The sequence below is a fragment of the Miscanthus floridulus genome, chromosome 17, assembly GCF_019320115.1.
Source record: "Miscanthus floridulus cultivar M001 chromosome 17, ASM1932011v1, whole genome shotgun sequence".
Taxonomy (NCBI): domain Eukaryota; kingdom Viridiplantae; phylum Streptophyta; class Magnoliopsida; order Poales; family Poaceae; genus Miscanthus; species Miscanthus floridulus.
Window position 1 is genome coordinate 93,010,063 of NC_089596.1, and position 17,003 is coordinate 93,027,065.

The window sequence follows — 17,003 nt, forward strand, 5'->3', positions numbered from 1 at the left end:
GGCACCACATGACTATGTCATCTACTGTCAGGCTCAGTGACTAAGTGGGCACACTTCACCTCGTGGTGAATGTGTTTGCTTTATTCTACAAGACTCCGTGTCTCTTGAAGCTGAAGAAGACTATCTCATTTTCTCGTGGTCGGACTCTAAGTGGCCACACTTGGTCCATTGCGAAGAAATTTTTGATTCTGAACTTGAGCTCCTTACACCCTTATGGCAAGTCGTACTTGGGTTATATTGCTCGGCTATGGTTCACGCCGCTTGATGATAGTTCATGCTGCTCGGCGACGGTTCACGCTGCTCGGCGATGGTTCATGCTGCTCGACAACTCATCACGGTGGTCGGACCATGAGTTTGACTGCTCGGCTTTGTTCGCACCTGCTCGGACAAGCTCAAGACGGCGTTGCACAACGGGTACAAGGTGCTCAGGGACTAGCTATGGGGGGTACAACCCAGGATACCCACGGTAGACCACATGGGCTGTGCCCCTAGGGGTGGCCCAGCCCACAAGACGAAGCCTTGCAGGGCACGACTCTGCTCGGCGCCTCCCGTAAGACTCCAGAAAGATATCCTAAAGATACAACGAGATCTGTTAGGATACGTATGATCCCAAGATTCCTGTAATCTGTTATTACTTTTTGGTTATCTCTTAGATCTAACCAACTTGTAACCCTGCCCCCAGACTATATAAGGTGGGCAGGGACTCCCTCCAAACTCACGCAATATCATACGATAACTAATACACACCAACAGACCACAGAAGTAGAGTATTACGTCATACAGACGGCCAGAACCTGTCTAACTCGTGTGTCTCTGTTGCCTTCTTGTTCTTGATCACACGCTTCTCTGTTGATCAATCTATCTTTGTGGGATACCCCTCGGAGGACTGCCAACGATATTCTATCGACACAGAGCCAACACTATTACCAATTTATCACAAAAATTCCTACAAGTTTATATCTTACAATATTAAGCATCTCAAATTAATTAGATAACTCCTGAAAATATTATAAAACTATGTGAACAAAATATACTAGCAGATAGATCATGATTTTAGAAACTTAATAAAATTGGTTTCATAATTTTTGGCCAACTACATAAATTTATATTGTATTTACAAGTTTGCCCTAGATACTAAATTAGAAAATACATTAGAAAAAGGAAAGGGCCAGAAGCAACCCCTTTTGGCCTGGTAGCCTAGGGCGGCGTGGCTGCGCACACATCGCGGCAGGCCAGTACGGCCCAAGGATGGGGACGCCCGCGCGCGTTGGCTATTTTGCAGAAAAGCCCGTGAGCTTTCAGAGATTAATACGACTACTATACGCACTATTTCTACCGTCAGTAATCTTTCAACCAGACCCTCGGATGTTTTCACCTTTACCACGGGGAGGTCCCTAGAAACCTCACGCGCGTCGGCGCGGCGGCCGACGGCATAAGGCGGTTACGCTGGGCAAACTAGGCTCGCTATGACGGAATTAAGGGGCCGACCACCATCTACAGCTAAACACGCAAGGATGGGTGGCGGTTAGGGACTCAGAGGCGCACTGCCATGGGCTGCAGTGGTGAGCGGCTATCCACGGCGGTGGCACGACTGTTCCGGCAGCCTAAGATTCTATTGGGGTGGTAGAGATAGTAGATAAGCACCAGAAGCTCACCGGAATTCGTGCTGCGGTGCCGGTTGAGGCAAGGAAAAGCTGAGGTGGTCTAGCCACGTGCGCCTGGGCAAGGCGGCGATGCCCTGAGTCGGACATCGGCGTGTCACCACGTCACTGACGAGTTCCCTGGCCAAAACAGTGCGAGCACCGGATAGAGGGAGTCAAGGCGAGTTTAGGGTTTTGAGCAATTGAACTGTTAGCACTCCTACGGGCCTTACCCCCAACCCTCCGATCACGGCGGCGCACATGACCGGCGGCGAGGAGAAACCAAAATTGACCACTGACAGACCAAGGCTGGGCTCGATGAGAATGTGGCACCTAGCTAACTCGCAAATCTACCCACCGGTGTGAGGAATTAGACTAGGAGGGCTTGAGTTGGTGATTAAGAAGGGGAGAGGAGAGTGGTGCACTGCCACCGCCACGTCGTGGAAAGCGGCCCCGGCAGAGGTGGCCCGGCCACAACCCGACGAAGCACGGCAACGCGGGGATAGGACCACACGAGCGAGGGACAAGCAGCGCATCAGTTAGCGCTTGGATGGAGCCATTGAAGGTGTGCCCACGTGCGGCCACATGCACGTAGCCAAGGTTTTCATTTTCGGAAATTAAAATTTATCAGGGGTCACAGATAAAGAGGATAAACATGATATATCGGAAATATCGGACCAAATTCAAATAAAATTTAATTTGAATTTAAGTAAATTTAAATAAATTTAAATAAAATTTATACGAAAAAGATAGATATTTCCTTATCGGCACCTACGTATAAAGAGGACATATTAGAAATATCAGGAGATTTCAACCGATATTGGAAACCATGCACGTAGCAGCATGGCGTCATGATGCAGTAGACTATGTACGATGTCGAGCTCGGACTTGGTAGGTGGGTTGTGCGGCTGGGAACAAATGCTATAGCGGCCGGGTGAGTCAGAGGGCGTGGGACAGCGCCATGAGCAGCGGCGTGGCTCAAGATAAGGAGGGCAGCAGGTGGGGCAGCAGGGCGGCAGTGGTGGCCGAGGGGCAAGTGCCGAGGCCATCGACCAGCAGCAGGCGTCGTAGCCGAAGGTGGCCAAGCCACGGCCACGCCGCAGCCAAGCTAAGGGCGGCCACCATCAGCCTGCCCACGCACGCGCGCGGCCAGAGGCAGCCACGGCGCGCACCAAACGCGGTGACCACGCACTCCCGGCCGAACGGCCAAACACATGCTAACCACGAATTTTAAAGCGCGCCTAAAAACTAACCTAACACAGTTGAAGCTAAACTATCTTGACCATGCTAACGAGGGTACATCAGTCTACCATAAGGAACAAAAACACAGCATTGACATTTAGCTAGATTTTCTAGAATTAATTCACCAACATGGCATTGTCACACTACTTTCAAACTTAAAATTTCTTCCAAGTCTTGAGCTGAATTTGACTTCAAGTTCCATTTCCAAGCCATTAGAAATACTAGCTAGTCATATTATTTTTCTACAGCAAGAGTTGCATTGTCATCTACAAAGTTTGTACTTCAAACTTTATTTAAGTATCACACACATGTTCTATAGTATTTTTGCTTAATAAAAATTAATTTTCAACCCTACTTGATATACATGAGCTATTGAATAAATTTCTATTTAACATTTTTATTCGTCATTTTAGGCTACAAGAAATTTATCAACACCTTCTATCACATGCATTATTACATAAACATGGTGCTCATGACTTGATTTAATAGTTTGTTTAAGGCGTAACACCGAGGGTGTTACAGCGAACTTCAAAATCAAATGATTAAATAAAAAACTATGAGCACAACAATATTGTTCGATAAATGGCTTGGAGGGAGTGAAAGATCGAGAAAGGGCAAATCAGAGAGAAATTTTAAGGGAATGTTGATGGCAGGATTCAAGAAATCGAAATCAATATTAGTAAGAGCAAAATCAATGAAAAAAACAAGAGAGACACGGGGAGGTCAACAATAATAAAGCAACAGAAGCAGAAAACAAGATAATTGGAGAAATCAACACCACCGCAAAAACAAGAGTATACTAAGAAGAATGAACAAGCGGGTGCAGAAACAAGAGCAACAACCCTTGTTAAGCATGGCGGTGAGGGAGGTCGGAGGGGACGAGCGAGATCCTCCGAAAAGGGTGTGTCGCCGAACACAAGGATAGCGAGGGCTGGCACCTGTCGGGCACGTCGCTCTAATCGCACCGCCTTCGATGGATTCGGCAAGAGAACACGATCGAAAGAAATCCGGCGAGATAACACAATCAAAAGAACACGATCAAACACATGAATCTACCTCGAGCGGAACAAGAGCACAACGACCACGAAGGGGAAAGGCGGCAAGCCATGTAGCCTCTCAAAATTTTTTATTTTATGCCCCTTCATTTCTAATTATAATACGTTTTGGCTTTTCGAGACATATAACCTTTGCTACACACTTAGATATACTCCATGTCTAGATATATAGTAAAAGCAATATATCTAAAGAAGTCGAACCATCTTATAATTTAAAATGAATGGAGTAATATATAGATATAGATATAGGTGTAGGTGTAGATGTAGATGTAGATGTAGATATATCAACCAGATTGGTTGCCTTTGCTGTTGGCTGTAGCTGTTGCAACTGCAAAAATTTGCTCTACCAAATTACTATAGAAGCAGTAGGAACAGATGCAACAGTAGCTGCAGCGAGCACGATCATAGATATAGATTCCCATATACCGATGAGCAAGGTTATTTTCCACAGACCAGCATGGTATTTACCGATGTTTGATTCAGACGTAAGGCATTGCTAGCCATCAGCCCATTATGTGAGGTTAAACTTAAAGCCGTGGGATGCTCAAGTGCTGGCGCCTCACGATCTCGAGGCAGAGATGAAAATAAACCCAGGCCTAGTTTAGATTGCAAGTTTTTTCACCCTCTCCGTCACATCAAATCTTTAACACATGCATGGAGTATTAAATATAGATAAAAAAAATAACTAATTACACAGTTTGATTGTAAATTACGAGACGAATCTTTTAAGTCTAGTTAGACCATAATTAAACACTAATCATTAAAATACAAACAAAAAAAACAACAGTGTCGAATACTGGTTCCTAACCTCAGTCTAAACACGTCCTCAGCAAAAAAAAAAAACGAAAGCGGCCCCAACACCGTCACACCTTTCGAGGCCAATCCACCTAGGGATCGGAGACTATGCAGGAGGGCCGGACCTTATCTGACGCAAGTCACACAGCCCACCAACAGCCCGTCAATATTTTATCGCTAGCCGCACTCCGATGGCTCCCACGTGTCTAGCGTTGCGTCATCCAACGGTCCGAGAGCGAACAGCGGCGAGCTCGCCCACGTGGTGGTTACGTGGTAGCACGAGGCGGCCCGTGCGTGACAGCGTGAGCACCTTCCGGTGAGGTGACCCCGGCGCGCTCGACGTGGCACAATCACCGTGCTAATAACGTGGGTGAGAACGCCTTTTTAACGCTGAGCTAAGTTACTATGCTCTAGTAGAGTTCAAAAAGAAAGTTAGTACTATGCTCTATATATTTATTTACAACTCAAGTACCGATGTGCTCATGATTCACTGTGGTAGATGAATTTTAAGGGGTTTTTTTTTTGTTACATTTTTACTCTAAAGAATTGTGGGTCAGTGTAGCATAGCACAGTACCACACGATGGTAGGTTTGATTAACCTTGATAGGTGCATTTTTTGTGTAGACGAAGTCCAGATAATGTGACATGATGTTACCATGCTATGATGATCCAGCATGTGATGCTACTTTTATATGATAGTGCTCCCCTCTCGAGTGCGCAGGCACAATAGCTCAGCTCTGTGCTCAAATTTCCGTACCAGCCCCACATATGTCAATCGAAATGCAAATACATGGTCCAACATGAGGAAATCAAGCGTACCTCATGCTGAATATGCATAAAACTTGCACACGAAAATGTTTCACAAAAGAAGAATCAACTTGTGTATACACTAATTTGTTCAACTTCGGCATATCTGGCACACAATTGAGAGATGTAAAACTATATGAGATATAGTTGTTTAGAAGGAAAATCTATTTTTTTTTTGCGGGGAAAAAATCTATATGAGATACTCCTGTAAACATAGGATTGCTTTTTTCCTAGCGTTATTTAAAAACCTAGGTGTGTGTGCGCTAAAAATATCTAGTGAGTCATTTTGGTTTAGTTCAAGCTTGGCTTTTCAACGAAGCGAACAGGGTCATCATTGCAAAGCACATATATATGTTTGAACCTATGTTTTTTAACAGGTTTACTTGACTGGCAGTTGCCTGCTATCCTATGAATCCATCAGGCACCTACCTCCTCCGTCCGATTTTTTCCTCCTCTTGGGTATTCGCTGTCCATCCATCCGTATGTTCCGTCTGTCGATCTTCTTCCTTGGCTTCTCCCTCCAATCCCCATTGCCCACCTGCCATCGTGTTCGCCGGCCGTCTGGCTAGCTAGCTAGCTGGGCTTTGGTTCGCGCCATTGCCGAGGAGGTCCGGCTGGCAACCAAGTTCGTTGCGATACGCGAAGCGAAGGGGGAGGGAGCGAGCAAGAGGCGGTGAGCAAGCTAGGGGCGAATCCCAAGAGCAGGAAGGGCACACCGGTGAATTTGGGGTCGACGTAGGAGGCGCCTGGCGACTGTGGCTGCAGCCGGCGGCGGTGGAGGGAATGGCGGCAAGGTGCCGGCGGAGGAGGTATGGGCGGTGCAGCCCGGCGGGATGCTCGTGCAGAAGAGGGGCGGCGGCGTGGGGCGGGCAACGACGAGCCGTCGCCCAACATGAAGTCGGTGCCCACCATCCGGGTGAAGGTCAAGCACGCCGGCGTCACACACGAAATCTACATCGGCTCACCCGCTCGCCTTGTTTGTCCTGTCCACTCGTCCGATGGGGAGGAGTGGTGACTGATGGATAGATATACCCTTTTTTTTAAAATAAATCATGCAGGAGAATTGCCGATTGAATCCACTTTGATGTCATCCATTGAACCCCCCTCGTAAGGGCCAGTTTAGTTCCAAAATTTTTGGCAAAATGGGCACTGTAGCATTTTCGTTGTTATTTGGCAAATAGTGTCCAATCATAGTCTAATTAGGCTTAAAAGATTCGTCTCGTGGATTTCGTCTAAACTGTGTAATTAGTTTTATTTTTTATTTATATTTAATACTTCATGCATGCATCTAAAGATTCGATGTGACGGGGAATGTGAAAAATTTTGCAAAATTTTTGGGGAACTAAACTGGGCCTAAATATAAATCCACTTAGACTCCTAACTCAAAACTTTTTAATATTTGACCATTGATATAAAAAAAATTATATAGATTGACGACACAAGTCTGCCACTACTAGGTACATTGTAAAAGGTTCTTTTATTTATAATATAACCTTTCCTTTAAAGATATCATATTTTTCATAAACATTTGCTTGTCAAAATGTCATATTTAAATTAAAAATTGTCGTACTCACAAACCATGCATGTTGATAGTATTGTCCCAGTAGCCGTTGTGTGATAGGAGATTTTACTTGCAGCAGAGTACGAGAAAACTCACCGCATTGCAACAATTACCCACGTGGTAAATAGTAAACACAACAAATCGAGGAAACTCATTCCTTCCATCTGCCATCAATTTCTCCTTGTTTTTCTCTTCTGTTGAGCAGCACCACTACAGTGTCATCGCCCGACTTTGACTGTGAAGCCTCCAAATATGTACTCCAAGTATTGATTTTTCTTCTGCCCTACTTTTTACTCCCCATTAATATCTGGATATTTTTTACTGCTATAAAAAGAGATATATCTCATTTTTTAACAGGCCATTAAAGCTGCCTATAGACTATAGTACTCGTTTCCAGCCATGGAGGGAGTGGCTGTGGCTTTAGCCTTTATTTACTCCTTAAGAACCGTTCATCTCTGCTGACCTCCCTCCCCTCGTCGTCCTCCTCCACTCCGCTCTCCAACGCCACGGATACGTCCCAATTAAACCCTACTCTCTCTCTCTCTCTCTCTCTCTCTCTTGTTATTTCCGCCAGCCTCTCTACGCACGCAGAAAAAATCAGGACAGAAATAAGCGGAGGGGAGGGAGAGGAGGAAGGGAACAAAAGACGAATTCTCTGCGGTGGAATGGAGGTTTCGGCCGAGTGCGCGGGCGGCGGGAGGGTCAGGAAGGAGGCGGACCTCTTCCTCGTCGACGACCTCCTCGACCTGCCGTGCGACGAGGAGGAGGAGGCGCAGGAGGCGGTGGTGGTAGGCGATGGGGATGGGGACGGGAGTAAGCAGCAGCAGGCTGCGGTGTTGGGCCGGGCTTGTGGCGCCGGCGGGGAGGAGGGTGCCGCCGGTAACGCGTCGAACGACTCGTCGGCGGTGACGACTGCGCTGGACAGCTGCAGCAATTCCCTCTCCGTTTCCGGACTCGCCGACGGGGACTTCTCCGGCGGGTTGTGCGAGCCGGTAAATTCCTCGCCTCGCGTTGTAGTTTTCGTCTTTTCTTCCATGAATTCCGGCGAACTGCTCGATTTCTTTACGCGTTTCTTCGAAGAATTAACGGTTCCGATAACCCGTCCGACTTCCACCACTGGCACCCATTAAAGTTCTCCTTCAATGGGGGGCAAACGCCCCGTGAATAGTAAGTAACTGATGCGACCTGCAGCAGCCCAAAAATAGCGGCGTCCTAAACGCTGGCCACTGCACTCTGCAGGCACCCGAAAATAGTCTGGTGCTCAACTGATTCATTGACTTTTAACGGCGCCATTGCTAACTTATTTTTCTTGCTCTGATGAACCCCTGCGCAGTACGACCAACTGGCGGAGCTGGAATGGCTGTCCAACTACATGGGCGAGGACAACTTCCCCACGGAGGACCTCAAGAAGCTGCAGCTCATCACCGGCATTCCGCCGGCTGGCACCGGCACCGCCACGGCGCCCGCTCCTGCTCCTGCGGTCGCCGCCGCCGCACAGCAGGCACAGCCAGCCGGCGGCGTGTTGCCACCGGAGGCGCCCGTGCCAGGCAAGGCGCGCAGCAAGCGGTCGCGCATCGCGCCATGCAGCTGGGCCTCCCGCCTGCTCGTGCTCCCGCCACCTCCGGCGTCGCCGCCGTCCCCGGCGTCCGCGGCCATCTCGCCGTCCGAGTCCGGCACCGCGGCGCCGGCTTTCCCGGCCAAGAAGCCGTCGAAGTCTGCGAAGAAGAAGGAGGCGCCGACGACGCCGGTGCCAAACAACGCCGCCGCGGCTGCGGCTGCGGCGGCCGCGTCGGCGGCGGCCGCGGGGGAGGGGAGGCGGTGCCTGCACTGCGAGACCGACAAGACGCCTCAGTGGAGGACGGGGCCGTTGGGCCCCAAGACGCTGTGCAACGCGTGCGGCGTGCGGTACAAGTCGGGCCGCCTCGTGCCGGAGTACCGCCCGGCGGCGAGCCCGACCTTCGTGGTGTCGAAGCACTCCAACTCCCACCGGAAGGTGCTGGAGCTGCGCCGCCAGAAGGAGGCGCACCTGCACCCGCACCCGCACCACCAGTACCAGCCGCAGCCGCCGCAGGGGGCGCTCGCCCACGTCGGCGGCGCCGGTGGCGGCGGGGCCTTGATGCACGCGCCGCCCCCGCTGATGTTCGACGGGCCGGCGGGGCCGCTCATCGGCGACCACTTCTTGATCCACAACCACCACATAGGGCCGGACTTCCGTCAGCTCATCTAGGGACGTCATCGTCTGGTCTCTGCTCGCTCTAGAGTTGGTCCAATAGCCCAGCCCAGGAATAATTCAGCAAAACCAAAAACTGATCCTTTTTAGGAGTTTTTTCTCCAGTTTTTCTTTTTACATTTTCATTAGACAGTCTTTTCCCGGAATCTTTGTTTTTTGTTTCTCTCTCGATTTCTCATCTTCTTTTTTAAGCCTTTTTTTCCTTAAGACTCTTCTCGCATTTTTGAGTTTCTGACACCTTAGAAAAATAATTCTAGGGAGTTGTTTGTTTTCTTACTCTTTCTAATTTCCTCTCTTTCTTAGCATCCTTTTGATTTGTATAAGTGAAGAGTTTCATCATACAGTTACCAAGACTGTCACATCTGTGACAGCGGGTTTCATCTAGATGAAACTCTATGAAACTCTCTCTATCTCTCTCTTCATAATTAACCTGCCAACTCAGCAAATTTGTTGATGTGTCACAGCATTAAATGAGAATGAAACTATTTTGAAAATCCAATTAAGATTGGCCTAATGCAGAGCTCTCAGAGGAAGAGTAAACAAGCAGTTTTAAGTTCAAACATCAAAGCTAGTGTGAGACTTCTCTACTTGTTTATGTGAATCCCAATCTTGTCTGCATTTCGGCGAGCAAGATGATTCGCTCTCAGTGCTGAATCGATCGCTGTTATGATAAGGAGGCAGAGGTGCGCGCAAACTGTCACAACTCACAGCTCACAAAAAAGTCGCACAACTCACAAGCGTGACTGCGTGAGTGTGAGTGCAACCAAACCAAGTACGGAGCACTACTGCTAACCAGCAGTAGGGTGAAAAAGGTGCACGTGATCGTCGGAATCTCGCACTGCAAAAACAAACCACACCTCTCATGCTCACTCTCAAAAAAAAAAAAAAAAACTGAATGGTCAAGTTCTTCCCTTTGCTTTGCTCAGCACGTATGGCTCGGCCTTCTTTTACCCACCACAAGGGAAAAAAAAAAGCATCGCACAGTGTGACTACTGGGATGTATTGACAGGGCCCACATGCCAGGCAGTTGAACATGAGCAGGGAAAGTAATATATACCGACATCCTGTACATGTAGCAGCAGCGTGGTGTGCCATGGCATGTAGGGTTTGGATATGGTTGCAGGCCGGCCACGGCCAGAGAGCATTGGATCCAATTCCAACCACTTCGCTGCTGTAAAAAAGGGTTTGGTCCGGCGCTGTTGGATTGATCCTCCTCGTTTGGGCCCATTTTTGGGACGGATCGACCGGTGCGTACCTGACCACCGAAAGCTTCGAATTTACCATGTGTGTTTGTTTCGATAGATATTCATGGGACATGGATATTCATGATACCGGGTGTTTCGGTTGAATGGACAAACTGAATCTGGATTCTAGGTAGATGTCGGATATCGTGGTCCTAAAAAATTTAGCGGATGATGATATCTACATGTTGATTAGCGTATGTTTTGTGTGACAATTAGAGTAGTATAGTGCTAATTAACATATTTTACTTTTAATTAGTGATTATAATGACAAAATTAATGTCCGTGCGTATTTATTAGGGTATAATTAGTTGTTATTATTTTTAAATAATAGATATAATTAGTCAAGTATTCTTATCTCACGCAATCTCATCCATGCAACCAAAAAGAAAAACAACTCGCCCCAAGCATCAAACCAACGGACAACATAGCCATATCCCGAAATCTATGAACGGTCGTATGCTATCCACCCTTATCCTCGAACAAACACACCCCTATTGGATGCATGCTATGCTAAGCTACCAGTACCTGCCCTCGCTACCACCGCCACCCGGCCCCTCGATGTGATGACGATGTGCTCTACCTCTACTCCTACCTGCTTTGCCAAAGCCCTGACGACGCCTGTGCACTGGCACTGCACTGCACAGAGCGGCCACCGGTAAATGCATGTAATGTCACATGACAAGTGCAAGGGCCACCTGCAGGCCAGGACATGCATGTCCTGACGCCGAGGCATCGACGTCTGATAGATTTCGCCTGAAGCAAAGGCACTCACTCCACTCCAGTGCTTTCTATGCATGGTGTGTAGACCTGAGTTACTGAGCTATCTTCAGAAACACTTGTGAATCGCGTACCGCAAGCTGCTAGGCGCTAGCTGTTCATGTCACTACGTTCATAAGTAGGAGTTCGTAAAGACTAAATATGGTCTGACACGGTATGTTTGTACACACGGTACATGTTAGGAAAAAACCGCTTGCTCCTTATCGTACAAGCGAAGAAATGTATGTAGCGACTAGTGAGTGTCCTGGATACCTTCATACCGGCTTACACGTACCGTACCGGCCGACTTCACTCTCAGGACAGTTGTGAGTATGCACCATGTAGGGCACAGGCAGGAGTAGCAGTATCACCGGTCTCCGGAAGTTTTATGGTGGTGGGTACCGTACCACTGTCTAACTCTATGACCAGTCAATGCGCATGCAGGGAGAGCTTTCACTCTTTCAGCACTTTGATGCCACCGTTTATCCAGGGATCAGATAGTTCGATGAAGTTTCTTCCACGATCGAGTATACACTACTGGATTCGCCGCCTTTGCCGAGTGCCGGCCGCACTCGGCAAAGGAACCTTTGCCGTCGGCAAAGGCTTTGCCGAGTGCGGCTCTCGGCAAAGCCCACTCGGCAAAGAAGTGGTCGGCAAAGGAATCTTTGCCGAGTGCCACGTGGCAGGCACTCGGCAAAGGATTTGCCGAGTGCCACACCAGCACTCGGCAAAGGTAACGGGCGCCGTCAACTTGACGGCACCCTTTGCCGAGTGCCGACGTGTCAGGCACTCGGCAAAGGAATTTTTTTTTTGAAAAAATCTTCGCCGAGTGCTGACGTGTCAGGCACTCGGCATTTTTTTTTTGAAAAATTCTTTGCCGAGTGCTGGCACTCGGCATAGGTTTGGTCACTTTGCCGAGTGCCACGCCAGCTGGAATTTTTTTTTGTTTTTTTCGGTTTTCTTGCATTCCAGACATGCAATTTCACATATATTCATGACAATAAACTAGAATATCACATAAAAATCACATTTCATCATCAAATGACGTCTCAACACGATATAAGTTCATAACAAGTTCATAACATGTCCAAAACCTGCAAGAAAACAACGGCGCGAAGGCCGATAACCACAGCGGCACGAAGGTCGACAAGTCCACAAGCGGGCAATAGAGGTACCTAGCTCGACCCGGCGTCCCCAGGGGCCCCAGAGCCCCCACCTTGCTCCCACGGAGACCACCCTGACTGCGGCGCCGCCTAGAACGTCGAGTAGGGCCCAGAGTGCCCCTGCTGCGTCGGTGGAGGAGGAGCGGTACCTGGCCACGTGAAGCCCTGAGTCGGGAAGGTCGGGTGAGCCGGCCACCCGTGCGGTGGAGAAGGGCCCAGTGGAGGGCTGGCACCTGGAGGAGTCGGGTTCGAACCCGCCGACTGTTCCTGCACAAAGGATAAGTGATCTCATTAGTACCTGCAGGATGGCCGCACAAGCTAAAGCAACAGGCAATATACTCACCGAAGTCGCTATAGGAGTAGGCAGAGGAAAAGGTGGTGGAGCGAAGATCGAGGCAGGGAGCTCGTGCTGCTGCATTCCCGGGATCTGAAGGCCCCGGAAGTAGGCGGCAAAGTCCTGCATCTGACGCTGGTAGTGCTGCATGACAGCCGCCAGCTGCCGCTGATGGGCCACCGCCATGTTCTCCTGGTTCGTCTGCAACTGTGCGATCTGGGCCTACAATATTACACCCGCAAAGTTGATGGTATGTGAAAGCAAGGTACATGTGTGAAACGAGTGAACGACGAATGAAACTGCACTTACCTGAAATGCCGAGAACATTTGCGCGTTGCTCGGCTACCGAGGCGCTATGGGGATGTCGGAGGAGCTCCTGGTCCCGTCTCGTCGAATCTGGCTCAGCGTGGGAACAGAGGACGACTCGATGGCGTTGTTGGCCATTCAGTACCGGCCGTGCTGCTTTCCTCCTCCCAACCTCATCAAGAGGTCATGTGTCCAGGGGGTCGGTGGCGGGGTCGAACGTCTCCCCATGGCGCTGGCGAGCCGCGGAGGTGTACTCGGTGAGCTTGGGGTAGACGCTCGTGTTGGTGTACGCATCGGGCCCGTCCGCCGGGTCGTAGACGTTGTCCGCCGCTGTCGCTTTGCCCTTGTGAGCAAGGGCGTACCTCGTGAACTCGTTGACGACCTGCCCACCATGCGACTAGGTCTGCGAGGAAAACACAAACATGGTTACAAGTAATGACAATTGAGCGCTAGAATTAATAGATCAACAGAAGCATACCCATCTTTCCATGAACACTGGGAGGGACTGGTTCCCTTGGTGGTGTGGTGCCCCTCGCATCTGTAGGTGGCCCTCTCGACGTTCTCTGTGCCTCTGGTACGCCGCGTCCGTGGTCCACTCATGCACAATGGCCGCCCAGCAGTCCTTGTAGTTGTCGCACCACCCCGGACACATTTGCATGACATCAAGTATTTGACATGCCAGAAGATGAATTGAATGTTTCACGGAAGGAATCAGAACGAATGTTTCCTACTTAATTACCTGCATGTACTGCGCCTCTATGAGGTCGGTCTCCCTCTGGAGTATCATCTCCCTAACTTGTGGCTTCTTCACCACCTGGCCAAGCACATCGGCGTAGTAGCTAATGACGCACTGGAGATGCGCCTCGTGGTATAGGTCCTTGAGATGATCTTTGCAGACCACCTCCTGCACTCGCGCCGCAAGCTACTCTCTCCCCTCCTTGCACGTGAAGAAGTCATGCACACAGACATCATGTATCATTTCATTGTTTCAAGAACATCCAACGAATGCGTAGTATTGAGAAATGCGGTGCGATGAAAATACTCACCCAGAACTCCCTCTTGATCTTCGCCGCAAGGGTATCGCCGTTGGAGTCCGTGACGCTGGAGAAGTGCTCCCACTTCATGGGCGCCTGTACCTCACCCTTGTGGGTGACAAAGCTAGGGTAGTACTCCCTAATCAGTAGGCCCTGGATGCCATTGATATGGCGTGAACCGCTCCCTCCGCTCACAAACGTCCAACTATTGCACGAGTCATTAACAACAATTGTTAGTCTGCAGCTCGATTTTCAACATGTCATATGAACAAGTAGTGAAATCAACAATGGTTACTTACGTCTGACCCATGGGTCGAATCACCGGGCGGCGGGAAGGGAGCGGCCATGGCTCAGGGAGCGACGAGGGCCCGCGCTGGTAGGGCTTGCTCGAACCTGAGGAAGCCGTCTTGCCTAGTGTCGGCTCGCCCCCGTCGTCGTCGCCGTCATTGTCGCCGCCGCCATCACCGGTCGTCGTCATCGCCGTCCCCCCTTGCGGGGCCTCCTGGAACTGTAGCCTCCTCGTCGACGTGCGACGTCCTCTGGCCCCCCCTACTGGTCGACGGCTCCACCAACTGCTCCTCCTCATCGTCGTCGACGGCGGTCGCGTGCTCCTCGTGGCGGATCTGGTACTGCGAGCAGACCTATCGACGCGGCTGTTGCCGCCTTCCGCCCGATATTTTGTCGAGTGCCTGCAATGACAAAGATTAAAACAGTTAGCATAAATAACTGACAAGTACTTGTAAAGAAACATAATTGCAAGGTAATAATAATAACAATATAGTATTACATGAATTAGAAATTATCTCCGCGAACGGCAATATGGCTGGCGTGTAGTCGTCATCACTATTGTCGTCATCACTATCAATATTGTCGAGCTCTCTTAAGTGTCGGGCATCATCTCCATCGTCCTCATCATCTCCATCGTCATCATCATCTACATCGTCCTCAACTCCATCGCGCTCCATCTGCCATCGCTCAAGGATTCGTAAGTCCTCAGCATCCTGCACCTCATCACCCTCGTCCTCATCGATGTCGTTGTCTACTTCCATGCCCATGAGCGAAAGAATGTCTATCTCCAAACTCCCTTCTAGCCCCTCAGGTTGATAGAACTCATCTTTGTTTGGGTCAAAGTTGTAATCATCATCGTTTGGGACAGCCGCTTTACCGCGCGGCGAGACCAAGTGCACAAGGCTCAAACCCGCAAGCTTCTCGTCTTTTTGGCACGCCCATGGGAGGTAATACACTTGCGTGGCGTGTCGGTTAGCCACAATATAGACATCGTCTCCTTTATAGTTGGAATCCTATTGAATTTCGACTTGCCCAATCTTAAGGTCTTTTTTCTTGACATCAGGATCGAACCAATGGCATTTGAATACCACTGGCTTAAAAGCTTTGGCACCCTTAAATTTGAGCTCGTATATCTCTTCGACTATGCCATAATAGTCCTTCTCATCCGTACCGGGCATACGAACTCTGCTGCACGTGGTTTTTAGGTTGGCCCGACTCTCCTCGTAGGCTCTTGTGCGAAAGCGATAGCCATTCACATCATAAACGGTGAATGACTTGACCCTACAGGAGAAGCCACCGGCCACCTGTTTCAATTCATCACCCATTTCTGCATCCATGCGGGCCTACAAGGTCAGGACAGGTAGATCGTTACATTACTCGCTCCTAGGAGCAAAGTGGAATCTTCTAGGAGCAAACGAGGTTAGTTGGATGGTACCTTTGTAGAGAACCAGGAAATGAAATCGAGCACACCATGTCTGAGAAGATGGTCTTCTTCTTGCTCGGTAGGAGCCCTATTGCCTCTCCAGTGTTCATTAATATATTCCCTGAAAAAACAAGAGACAAGGGGGTCGGATCGATAGGTGGAGGATAGTCACGGCGTATGTAACAAGCTCATTGAGAACTTACTTCTGATAAGGAATCACTTCATCAAGGTTCAACAACAAGTAGATCATGATAGTGCGCCACTCATCATGGGTCAATTTCTTGTTGGTACCTGCGCTTCCTCTTCTGAGATCCCCTTGGAAAAGGCTGAGGTTCGATGAGTTCTCATCGACGTTGTAACGAGGGGTTGGATTGTGCACGCTGGGAAGTTTCTCAGTATAGTGTGAGGATCTGGAAGCAGTTTGCCAAGAACTGTCAACATGAGATCGAAGCCGTCTAGACTAATGCCCAATTGCGACTTCAACGCTATTAGGCGTGAAATGGCATCTAGTTGTGAAACCATTGTCTTCTCGTGAAGGGTCTTCTGTGCCGCCTCCATCATGGTGTAGAACGCCTTTGCGGTTTCCTCTGGATCATCCTCCACCTCCATTCCTTCAACGAACCGTGCTTCATGAAAGTCTGCCATCATGTCTGCCATCCCGGCATCTACATCATACTCCTCGAGGAGGGGTCTCACCACCTCCTCCCTAATACGATGGTGTTCACCATGGTGGATCCAGCGGGTATAGTTTGGAACGAATCCGTTATTGTGAATATCTACTCCCACGGCACGCTTTCGTTTCTTTTTCTTGTTCTTACACTTGCTGCAGGGACACGGCATCCGACTCGACCCTTTAGCAGATGGGCCAAATGCATGCTCCAGGAAAGCATCGGTCCCCCTAACCCATTCAGAGCTCTTACTTGCGAAACCCATGTACATCCACTCACGGTCAGCCATCCTCTGTCATGCGCCAATGTAAGCGGGTAATAAAACCAGTATTTGCATCTACACGGCGTTCCTACCATCTAATAGGTGAAGGATAGGTCCTAATCCCACCCGTGGATGCTTACATGGGTTAGCTTCCATGTTCTGCCCCTGTTCGAGTCGGAATTTCGGCAGCACCTC

At 49.4% G+C, this 17,003-nt stretch overlaps 1 protein-coding gene and 1 long non-coding RNA gene across 2 annotated transcripts; one reads left to right on the top strand and one right to left on the bottom strand.

Moving 5' to 3' along the window:
* The first annotated feature begins 7,523 nt into the window (after nt 1-7,523).
* LOC136517546 (GATA transcription factor 12-like) lies at nt 7,524-9,818 on the top strand. Its single transcript, XM_066511136.1, has 2 exons — nt 7,524-8,092; nt 8,434-9,818. The coding sequence occupies exons 1-2, from the start codon at nt 7,766-7,768 to the stop codon at nt 9,325-9,327; spliced, it is 1,221 nt and encodes a 406-aa protein (XP_066367233.1). The 5' UTR covers nt 7,524-7,765; the 3' UTR covers nt 9,328-9,818.
* Nucleotides 9,819-14,015: 4,197 nt separating this feature from the next.
* LOC136518275 (uncharacterized) lies at nt 14,016-14,598 on the bottom strand. Its single transcript, XR_010774458.1, has 3 exons — nt 14,467-14,598; nt 14,180-14,372; nt 14,016-14,070 (listed from the first exon to the last, which is right to left on the bottom strand). It is a non-coding gene; the product is annotated as an uncharacterized lncRNA (long non-coding RNA).
* Nucleotides 14,599-17,003: the final 2,405 nt, after the last annotated feature.

Bases quoted from the DNA above. Each gene is read 5' to 3' on its own strand.
- LOC136517546 (XM_066511136.1), top strand. From the start codon at position 7,766: ATGGAGGTTTCGGCCGAGTGCGCGGGCGGCGGGAGGGTCAGGAAGGAG. The intron at 8,093-8,433 runs GTAAATTCCTCG...ACCCCTGCGCAG, and splicing joins CCGGCGGGTTGTGCGAGCCG to TACGACCAACTGGCGGAGCT.